At 37.4% G+C, this 12,085-nt stretch overlaps 1 protein-coding gene across 3 annotated transcripts in view; it reads right to left on the reverse strand.

The window, feature by feature from the left end:
- Positions 1-12,085, reverse strand: part of RETREG1 (reticulophagy regulator 1) — a 64,904-nt gene that overhangs the window by 18,634 nt on the left and 34,185 nt on the right. The window contains exon 1 of one of the 3 annotated variants that reach the window (XM_063400341.1): positions 4,559-5,095. The exons of the other annotated variants lie outside the window; for them this stretch is intronic. Within the exon in view, the coding sequence (XP_063256411.1) occupies positions 4,559-4,593 (35 nt within the window). The 5' untranslated portion in view covers positions 4,594-5,095. Of the gene's footprint in view, positions 1-4,558; positions 5,096-12,085 lie in introns of those variants that run through there. 3 annotated transcript variants of the gene reach the window in all.

Below are 12,085 nucleotides of genomic sequence, written 5' to 3' on the forward strand. Positions count from 1 at the left end.
TTCCTAACAGAAATCTCTTTGGCTTGTAGATTTTCATATGCCTCCCTCTTTCCCATTGCTAATCAAGAGGGGCTGGACAATTTAGGCTCACTAACTTTTGGTAGTAATGAGTATGTAGTATTGTCACTAACATCCTTAAACTGATCACATTTGATCATCCCTTCAATGTTGAGGCTTTGGCCTTGGAATCTCTAAGATATAGAGACAGATCTTGTTTTTAAATTGAAGTTGGCGAATGCAGTTATCAGCTCTAAAGAGTAGCTAACATTTTCCAATCCAAAAATCTCCTTATAAGAACTAAATTAATTGTGTTAATACTGTCTAACATTGCTTCTCAAACTCTTATAGTGTTTTCTTCCTGGCCTCATCTATCTCCATCTGACACTTTAATTTAGTGTTTTTTATTAACAGTGGACCAGGCCAATTTGCTGCTCCAAGGGAATGGGTGGAATAAAAAGCTGAACAAATATCTTATTTCACAGCTTTCCCTCTTTCATTTCCTGACCAAGATGATTTTTTTTTGTAATATTACTACACAAGAAATATTTTTAAATCATCAACATTTGATGAGGCTGGATGTGCCTTTCTCAATGGACTGCATAGCAGACTGGTGGGGCCATTTGACAGATAAGCAACCTTTCATCCCTGACTCTATATACTCCTTCCATAGTGTTAAACTAAAGCCATAATTATATTTTCTTCTCTTCAATTGACACAGGAACATTTTACCACTGGTGTCCTGCTAAACAATATCAATCCCGTAAATTAATTTTTGCTTCTATTACTAGACGAGAACAAAGTTTTCTGAAAATGAAAGCAAACTTATTCTTATAAAATACACTGAAGTGTTCTGCAAAGAGATAGGGGAATTCATCTTGTCCAACAGTTTGCTTAAATGAAAAAAATGACGCATTACTAACAAGATTTTATTTTAGAGGGCATGTGTTCATCTCTTCTATTCAGGTATAATACATCAGTCATCTTATGAAGTCTTAATAAGGAGCTCTGTTGTCTTTGGTCAGCTGACCAAACACAAACTGGTTAATTCCAGCCTTTTTTGAAGGTGATTCCAGTACACAAGTTCCTCTATACAGCAGACACTATTAAACGTTGTCACTTTTTGCTGAATGTCCTGCTAAGACAAACAAAATATACTCCAGCTAAATTGGGGCATGGCATTGTTGGGCTCCTCTTGGCAGACTCTGCTGAGCAGACTGGTAGGTCAGCTCTCACAGGAAACCCTTCCTCTGACCTGTACTACTCCTGCCCAGCTCCCTGAGGAGAACACCGGCTACTACTGCACTTTGAGGTCATTCAAAGCATGATCTGACAGTCACGTGCCATTAGTCCAAATTCATGACTTAGTCACTGAGATTTTTTAAATGTCTCTTTGCATGAAAATGGAGTGTTTCAGTGCCATGTAAATGGTATTATTAACTTGCTTTCTGTTTAGCAAAGACTATAATGCTATTTATTTAGTACGTGCTGTTGTCCTTTTACCAAGATGGTCCAAGGACTGGGATTTTTCAGGTCAGGTTCCCTTTTGCAACTTTACAAACACAAAAGAGATTTTTCTGTTCAGAAAAGTAAGGAAACTCCTTACTAAGCAACAAGTCCATAAAGTTCCATTTACAGAACTTTAAACAGATCTGTCCAGCTGTTGGAAGCAATTCCTTTAGAATTATTTTTCTCTTGCAAAGACAACTATTTTAGTGTTTTTTCAGAAAATTAATTGATTTTCCTCCTTCAGAGCCTCTATATTCTTCAGCTGGGATATTCCTAGCTCAGGGCCTTTCAAAGTCAGCTAGGAAGTGCAGAACAGCTGCACAAAAAAAAAAAAAAAGGAGGAAAACTGTATTTTCAAGTGCCAAAAATATATTTTAAAATACTTTCTGTGTTACCTAATAATAACTTTTTCTGTGCACAACTTCATTTTGACTCTTTTCCATGGGTTTTAATGTGTTTTGTACAAGTAGGTTATCACTTACTACTCTGATGCATTACTGAGAGTTCCTAAAGCCATGTCTTTCCACCACTTCAGGACTGATATTCACAGTGTCTCTTATATGTTCTTGACTATCACTGGATTACTCACAAATTGTCAATTTTCAAAAAAATATATATACTGTCTGACACCAAAACTATAGTAGACCAGATGACAAAGAATTACTGAGGAAAATATCTTCTTGTGCTGCACTGTTTTCAATCCTCTACTTGTGGCCATGCATTTCCTCACTTGTTACTACCCATGATCATGTGCCAAAACAAAACAGAAGATATGAGTGGATACCTGATCTTCACAACTCTTTGCTTTTTGGCTAGCTTTACTAAGAAGTATTTGTGCATCTGTTCCTTTGCTTATTTTGCATTTTTATTTGCAGTATGACTAACAGAGTATTGACCAATACCACATATTTAGCTATGATGTAACAATGTTCATGAAATACACTTGTGACACAGTATTACGTATTTTCTGAAGTAGGACATGAACTTGAGAGGAGAGAGGATGTAAGAAGTATTTGCATTGAGAAGGGCCTTCAAGGAGGGCAGTGCACTGAAACCAACCAGCGATCAAAGCTCATTCTGCACCTTCCACAAAATACTACTGCTCTTCTTTTTAAAATGCACACGCGCTGAAGCTTTGATTCAGTACGCCCTTAAAATCACACCATTATCTGTACATTTACATTACAATTTCTTCCTTTGTAATTCTAAGATTAGTTGCTCCTGTATAGCTCCCATAGCTCCTCCTTCTATTCCCTCTAGTTTAACTTGGACCAAAATATTCTGACCTCCACCAAACCTCATTACTACTTCTTTAGCAATGTTCTCCGGTTGTATCCTATTTGTTATGACCAAGACAAAAAGGCAAATTAATTTCAGGAAAAAAAAAATTGGAACCTTTTGATTAAACTACTTTCTCAAACTTTTTTGCTCAATAGCAAAGACACAAAAGGAAGAGGGATGAGCATCAGGGTCAGTTAATTTAATGGTAGCTTCAAAAATGATAAATGGGCAGAGCAGGCTCTGTTATGTTTTTTCAGGTTACTGCTTTAGAAAAGCTCATCTTTTTTCTTCTAAAACAAAAACCCGCAACTTTGATAGAAAAAGAGGTCTTAGAGTCTTAGGCCTTCTGTTCAGCTGCCAAAGCTTGCTGCAAGCCTTTACAGAGAAAGAATTGTGAACAAAATAAATTAGGTATTATTACAAAGCTGAAAACTTGTTTTAAGGGGTCATACATATTTTTGTTCTTTATCGAAAAATAAACAATTGAACAAAGAGGGGACCTCCCCAAACATTTTTTAAAGACTAGCAATTAACACTTTGGTGGCTATCAGTAATGAGTCAACATTTCCTTAACAGAGGAAAAAATGCTACCTGCAACTGCAATTACTTGTAATCTGTGTCGTCTATGTATATATAGGGCACAGCCCAGCTCTCCCTGCAAACGGAAATGTGTAGGTGACCCCGCCCCTGCAGGGACCCGATTGCCCCGGGCACCCATTCACCCACGCTCTCCACTTAGGGGAGCGTGCGTGGACTGCTGCTCTACAGCACGCAACAGAAACACCTCCTGTGCTTCAGCTCACAACACACTGACAAACACACTGGAAAAAACATCCACACAGAGGTTCAGATTTAAATTTCACTAGAAGAAATCAAGCCCAAAGCCATAATGAAATGCCCAATTCTGATCTCTGTAGTTGCTTAATTTCTTAGATTTGTCTTTGCGTTCTGGCATTTTGTTCACTAACTTCTAAGAAAGAAGAAAGCTTTTATTTCTACATACATGACAAAGACTCTTTTTACAACATCAATTATTTCAGTAGCACCATTTTAGGGCCAGTATTTTGATTAGCATCAAGACTATGGAAAAACCATGTGGACTTTAAGAAATTTAGATGATAAGCTCTGTCATAGCCAAACATCAATAACACCTACTTTTCAAATACCTATTATAAAAACTATTTGGCTAAAGTTAATTAGGGCATTTATTTCATAAGAATGTACTGGATCATATTTGAGAAAACAGTATTTTTAAAATTGTTATCAAGTTTGGATCCAATTACTTTTTTTTTTTTTTTTTTTTTTTTTTTTTTGTTCTGACTGTTGGTTTAATCAGCTAATTAAAATAAAAGCTGAACTTCAGAAAGACAGGCATACCTGAAAGGGACACAGTGCCCTATCTCACAGAAATGAGTTAGTGTTCTGTCAGTAGCATGGCTCCAACTAAACTATTTCCATCCCTGACATATTGAGGCTTTGAAGGAAAAAGTGACCAGGTAGAAACCACACAGTACTTTCTTCCTTTCCGCCTAAGCAGTAAGTCCGAGCTGTTCCATTTACCCTCTGTCAGGCACCAAGGCTCACACTTCCCTCCTGGGAGGGCCAGCGTTGGAGGCAAAGCCGTGAAGCAGCAGCAGCAGCAGCAGCTCGGTTTCAGGGCACAGAAAGCTGATCCCGGGCTGAGCCCTCGGGAGCACACACACATTCATGACGTGAAGCCTCGCTCCCTGCCGCACCGCACGGCACAGCCAGCACAAGCCAAGTACAGTACCTGTCATCTTGTCCCAGATCCTCACTGTCTGGCATTTCAGATGGAAAAGGCCAATTCTCAGTCTCTACCAATCTAGATAATCCAGGCAATGATCTTCGGCTCTGTTTTGTGTTTTAGGAGCCGCCAGGCAGGCACCCGTGCTGCTCGCCGCCAGGAAGAGCGCTCCTTGCGCAGGGAGCAAATGTTTACAAGACATCCTGAGAGCTGCGGGTCTTGAATGAAGTTCAGAGCGGCCGGCTTTGATTGGCCGGGGCTATAAATAAACAAGTCGTGACTCACCTCACACACTGTGACAGGGTGTTTCGCAGCGAGCACAGCCAAAAGCCAAACAGTTTGTTTTCCTTCTGGTCATGTGAGGGAGAATCACCACCCACTTAGTACTTTTATTTTTCTACTGGAAATCTTCCTCAATATCTCCCATTTTTCTCAGGTGTAAGCACCAACTGAAATGATGAGAAGCTAAATCACTCAAACTTTAATAAAGTGACAGGCTTGAAAATATGAGGGCAAAGAGTTTACTCTTTAAACTATAAAAATCCTTTTTTCCTCCCTGCAAACTGTCAGTCACAAGCTGTAAGAAGAAACCAAATTATTCTCCAATGACTAAATTCACAGATGAAAAAAAATCCACAAAAACTTAGTATTTTTTTACACAAGGAATAGGAAGACAAGTTTTCAATAATGATTAATTGCATTGCTTGTAAGTTCTGATTCCAAGCTCATCTACCACAACTAATTTTAGATAGGAATACCAGAACACTGTGCTGAAAGAGTCCTGAAAAACCAAAGTATGCTGGCAGGAGGAAGCTTTCTGCCAAAATTCTTTGATTGCCTCTGTGATGGTGAATTGAATATGGATTTCCTCCTACTGCTGCATGCATGACAAGGATTCTGTCACTCCAGCTACACCAGCTCTGTCTCTATTAATTTTCAACACCCCTGCAACCTTATCTGTGCGGGTGAGGCTTTGTCACGGTCCAAGACTCCAAGGATCCCGTACGTCCGTCGCTCAGCACATAGCTAAGCACTGCTCCTTCACACAGCTCCCTTCCTTCATTGAACAGAGGTTGACCTGCTGTTCTTAATACATTTTCAAATCCACATTACAGTCAGAGATCTTCACATAAGAATTCTCTTTTTCTAGGAAAGAACCCAGAAAGATTTATACCTGCCTGTCCTGCATGAGACAGTAAGACTTGTCCTGAGCATGTCACATGTTAAAAATATTTTTTTTTAAAAATAAGCAAAGCTGGGAAAAAGGTATGCCATGTATCTTTGATTTGCTAAGCTATATATGATGCATTATGATTAATATATAATTTCTGGAAAGCTGCTTAACTTTTAGCTTAACTTTTAACTTCTTTCTACCCTTTCTTCTTTTCTTCATCTAAATTTCTTCAAAAGGACTAGTAAGATCTATAAAAACAAGAGGAAAGTTCTCTGACTGAATTATGCAATGCAATATATAAGTAAGTATTAATAAATGTCCTGCCTACAACTGAGACTTTCCATGGTCACCAACATCTGCATATTCTAATGTAATATTTTTTTTCCTTTTCCTTTTCTTTTCTTACTTCTGATAGTTATAGATGAAATAATTAAGAGTTGAATTTCTTCAATCTTATCCTGAAACAACAGAGCTGCTAAATTCAAAAATCTTAATTAATTAAACGACTCTGTGTAACAGTTTCATCTTAAGATCAAAGTTGTGATGTCTTCTAATTAGGAAATGAAGCAAAAGAAAAAATTGAAACCTGCAAACATTTAGGAGAATCATTCAAAACTGAAATGCAGCATCAAAAATGAAAGCAAATAAAACTGGACCCCTTATGCAACTTGGGCTGCTTTAGTTTCCATGCACTGCAATATACTCTTACACAGCCACATACATTTACTATGTCAAATGCCTTTTTATTAAATATTAATGCATTTATGATATTAATCCATTTTAATGCATTTGATGATCACACTCAAGCTGAAAAGCTTTCAGTCTCATGTGTATCCCTGTATTTCAGCTTTGGAACTTGATGTACTCCAGACTCTTCAAGTGCAGCTTTGCACTGTTATTTCTTGGTCACAGTGCAAACAGAGCTTATCACTGCAGCAGAAAACCTGTTTACTTTTACAGTTCCTTACAACTCTTCCCAGCCCTCACTGAGACAAGGAGAATAACATCACCTTTACTTATTCATAAGGAAGACCTGGAAAGATTAGGTTCAAAACTGTCTACTAAATGAATACCTATCTAAAATGTCAAGGATCTGTTAGCTTGAAATTAGAGCATTTATAAAACACTTCAATACTTAGACTAGTTTCTACTGGTATCACTGCTCATCACTTTTGAAAATCATACTTGAGAACAGCATGAGTGCATAATTAGTGGAACTGCAATCACACTGAAGTATTTTGCTTGATACCACAAAGACTATCTAGAAAAATTATCTCATTTTTTTGATAATTCTAAATTCTTCTGTGCCCAGGAGAATAAGAACTTCTATTGGCCCATCTGGAGGTTTCCAGCAGATCAGGTTCCAGATTATTTCACAGCAGCATGAGATGGAATGACCTTCCCAAGAACACTTGGGTGGAACAGCAGCAGGTGAACAGAGGTACTGTACTGAATCAGGCCAAAGGGATTTGGCATCTTCTGCTGTGTCCAAAAGGAACAGCCAAAGAAAAAATACATTGCTGCCTTCTATAGATAGTCTTCCAGACTCCAGCTTGTAGCGATCTGACCCAGCAGAGATGCCTATTTTTTAGCTCTGATGGATTTCCATCCTATGATAACACCTATAACATCTTGTGGCAAGGGCATCGGCAGCTTAACTGCATATTGTTTGGGAACAAAAAATCAGCCAACACCCACCCAATATTGTTTGCTCTGATCTAGCCACTTCAACTGGTTTCCAAGAAGTCTTACACTGGAACAGGCAGATGACAGTTAAGTCTCTTTAGCTTTTCACAATGATTTATTGTTTTTGCAGATCATTATAGTTTGGATTTTTTTGATAGGACTGCAACATTGAAAGATGAAGCTGTTTAAAACCATTTTTTATCATTGCTAAAAATCATTTTTAAACTTTTCCCATATGGAAAACTCAAAGTGACTAGAAATGACAGAATAACAAAGGAAAGTCTTTTCCTATCTATGTTATTTTTCAAGGAGATTCTTATTTCCTTGCTTAGTTGCAGCTAAGAACTGCACTAACTGCACTGGAATTGAGTCACTCTTCTCTGTCCTTCTAAATTCCTTCTTGCCCCATTTGAGGCCTCAACTCACATGACTAATCCACGCTTCTCTGAGCAACTTCTTTGTCTGAGCTGCAACATTCCAGCCTTGCTGTGTCTCTCACTTCTTGCAGCGTTTTCTGAAATTTTCCCTCCCCTTAGCTCTACTGGTTCTTCCAACAGAAAGAACAAACCCTTCCACCTTACAGTGAATTCCTCCCCCTTGTGCTATTATTTCTGAAAGGAACATGGAAGATCTTGGTTTTGTAATCAAGAGGAAGAAGATTCTATCTACAATGTCCTCCTCTTGATCAGCTCATCAGCTGTAAAAGCCCTATTTTGATCACCTGTATCATACGTGTAAGCTCTTTTGCAAATTCTTCCTGTGTTTACCATGATCAATTTAAGGTAGGAGAGACCAGAAATATAGTTATTCCCAGTGAGAGCATACTATTATTTACAGATTTTGACCTCTTTTCTAAGTTGTTCCTCATGCTGTGTTGGCTATCATTACCACATTTTTAGACAGAGCTCTCCAGAGTACCTGATCTTCTTTAAATTATTTGTATAACTTTAAGAATAAATTATTCTTACTTCTGCTTCTCTCCATTATCCTGTTTTCAACTTAGCTGACCTCTTCTAGACCTTTCTGAAAACTTCCTTGAGAGCTGTTGAGTAACAGCTCTTTATTGTCAGGTATGAAGACACCCCAAAAGATGTGCTGGCATGCACATCAGATGCCTGACATATTGCTTGATCAGGCAATCTTACCAGTTCTGCTCTTGCTGAGTTTAGACTTGGACTGAACATGTTATGTGACATGAACTAACATGAACTGACATGAACATAATTATCAAGTAAATGGCCTTTTCCCCAAATAATATGGACATCTATGTAAAATTTTTCTTTTACAGGCAGGCACCAGGGACTGCAGAAGTCTTTAGCAAAAGAAGGGAAATCAAAGCTATGTTCTTGCCAGAGACAAGGAAGCAACCTCACTGAAAAGCTAAAAGGATTGGAAATAGTGTCACATACACTGTTTTACACACTCAGATACTGACAATGCTCAAGGGTTTAGGAGATAGGTAGTGTGATCACCCAGGCTGCAAGCTTTCAAAGATTTAATTAAACAGCCAGTGGTATGCTTTAGCTGGACAACCAGCTCCAGAACTACTCATAACCACTGCTGCCTTCGATGTCTCTCCTCACCTAATAGGAAACACATTTCTTTCAACGTATAACCCTCTTCTAATTATTCAGCTGTGAATGAGTCTCACGTCCAATAATGTGAATGAAAAAATAATGCACTCCCTACTGTACATTTAAAGACACCCTAAATCCCCTCGACTGACACTAAAAAAAATTCTCTCTATATATAATCCTACTCCCAAAAGAACATCTAGTTTAGTTTGCATTTCTAGAATGAATGGAAAAATCTAGCATTTTATTTCAGGTAGATGGTTTGTACTGATATTATCTTCAGCAAAAGCATGGGTTTAAAAATTATCATCATTGTCAAAGATAAGTTTAGGATGAAAATTAATGTGAAATTACTTTTAATGCTATTGAAAAAAATCCTATTATTAACATATAGGAAGTCTCCCAAAATGGACTATTTCCCCTCTTTTTCAATGTGGGAAACTGAATAGAATTATCACATTTGTGTGTGTGTATGCAGGCATGTGTACATTTCTTTTTATAAGCACACACATATGGAAGTATGTTTTACCATATTTCATCACTTTGAAGGGCATGCTCATTTTTCCCATATTTTCAACCAAAATTTGCTAAAAGTTTCCTGTCACAATTCTTTCTATGTAAAGCTGACTTGAAACTGCAAATACTTATTGTGTCTACTTTTCTTTGAGGTCTCTCCATACACTGTTAGATATACAGACGGGGCTGGTTTTAAAAGAGAGGAAACCTTCCATACAAGCGTAAATGAAAAATCCTCAAAGCGGACCTGCTGAACATGCTCAGTTCTTTGCTGGGCAATTACACCATGTGTAACCACAAGCAGTAAGCAGTGTGCTAAAAAAGATGAAGACACTATTTCACACAAAACATAGTCTGGTTTTTAACTGTACCAAGGTTCAGGATTGAAAAAAAAAGAAGAAGAAAAAACCAAAATCTTTCAACAGCTGAAGACCAATAAAAGCAAAGAAAAAAAGTGCTCAAGAAAATTTTTCTTTCTTCATGGAATCCTGCATGTTATGCAGGATTCTTATTTGTACCTGGATGAAATAATTAATTGTTAAACATTTTTAAGATCACTAGCTGCATTTTCAGAGAAAACATCCCAAACAAACAGCATTCCATTTTGACAAAAAAAAATAGCAATTCAACATTCAGAAAGCTAAACAAGATACCACATGCAAGAAATAGTCACTGGGCAGAACAAAGCACATGAATATGTATTTTTAGAGAATCATAAAAAATTGGGTATGAAAGCAAACTGACTATCAACAGACACCAAAACCTGATTTATATCAGCAACAATGATTTGTCGCTATAAGGTTTTATGTTTCTCACAAAGCACACATAATAATGCTCCCTGTGCATGAGAATATTTCCAAGTTTCAAACACAAGCAGAAAGAGGAGTTAAAGGAAGTAAGAGACACTTTAACTGCAGTTTTAAAAGCAGATTATTACATTTTAGTCACATGAATATAACAAATCTTGCTCTTTACAAATATGACAGATCATGCTGGATTTGTGTGACAAATAGAGAGGAGCTGGAGACAGGAAGGTAGATCTTACCACTAAGGGTGAAAATCTCAACTGCTCTGTGACTTTTTGGCCATGGAATCTTGTTAAACAGCTATAAAAGAAACAAATATTTGGAGGCGAAAAAAAAAAGACTAAACAAAAAACCCAAACCCACCTGGCAATGATCTCAACCATTTCTAAAAGTATTTTTTCAAAATTTTCAAGACACCTTTTACATATTGTTTCATGAAATTATTTGATTTATTATACTACATTTCTGCAAAGACACTAGTTCATCTCATGATCTGTAATTCATTCAAGTCACATTAAAATGCATTTTTGTTCCCCAGGCATACATGCTACTCAAGATACTGAAACCTGCCCATCTCCCTGTCTCTTGGTTTGTAGCACTCTGAATCTGTTTCTTCTCAGCAGTAGTTTTCTTTTCCTATTGACAAAAAGATTAACTATATGAAAGGCAGACCGTATAGCAAGATACTCAGAGCACACACTGAGAGCACCTGTGTCTAGAAGATCTTGCTGGTATGCTCACAGTTTGCTTAGATGACCCACCATTTCTTCAATCGTCCTATGAACATGAGGGTAGGAGCCAGTTTTCCATCTAATCATAGAATTTCTTCTTTGGTGCAGCGTAAGAAAAATCTCTCCAGAGAGGGATTAGTGCAATTGCAAGCTATAACTAAGATCCATGTGCAGGTCACCGGTTCTGAATTAGACCTTAGAAGCTTAAGGATGAATAACTGCAGGACATCAAGTACATTATAATGTAAGCACAGCACCCAGTTGTCTATCATTCATCATTTTCACTGACACCAACCCTATTCTTCCATCCCAGCACGAAGAGCCAAAGTTTTGATTAATATTCAGAATTGTTAGCCAAACGTTTTCATAGTAGGTATGAATCATTTTGATTCCTGAAGCTCCACAGCTTTTTTCAATGCCTGTATAGTGGAAGTGAGACAGATGACTAAATGACTGCAAATTTATCAACTTACTAACATCAATTTATCTCTTTGTTTGCTTACTACATGACAAGAGGTGAACCCTCCAGTGTTTACATGGCTGATAGTAAAATTACAATCATATTCTCTCCCTTTAAAAAGAGCTTTTTTTTTCATTAGAATTGTCCTTTTCAGTCTCAGTGTTGTAGTTTGTAAAACTGTGCAGCAGTGGCAAAAGAAAAGGTTATTAAATTGTTACTAAAGTGACTCAGTTTCAAGGCCATAATTTCATGTGATGGAGAAACTGGTAATCTGTATGCTACATCTCCATGCTACTTTCCAACTCCAACACTTGTAACAGCAAGTTAGCAATTCTGATATCCTATAAGAAAACCAGTAACATGTACATTTATATAAGCAAAATTTAAAGTATTTCCAAACTAAAATCAGGGAGAAAATATCAGAGTGCACACCACTTTGGAAGGCATGTATTTGTGTACTCTGATCAACCAGCTAGTTAAAAAACAAATAGGAACCTATCACCACAGTTCATACTACCTTTTGACCCCACATTATAGCCCTACCAGCTGAAGAGAGAAAGCAGACATAAACTTCTTAAATGCTAAC

The sequence above is a fragment of the Prinia subflava genome, chromosome 1 (assembly GCF_021018805.1).
Source record: "Prinia subflava isolate CZ2003 ecotype Zambia chromosome 1, Cam_Psub_1.2, whole genome shotgun sequence".
NCBI lineage: Eukaryota > Metazoa > Chordata > Aves > Passeriformes > Cisticolidae > Prinia > Prinia subflava.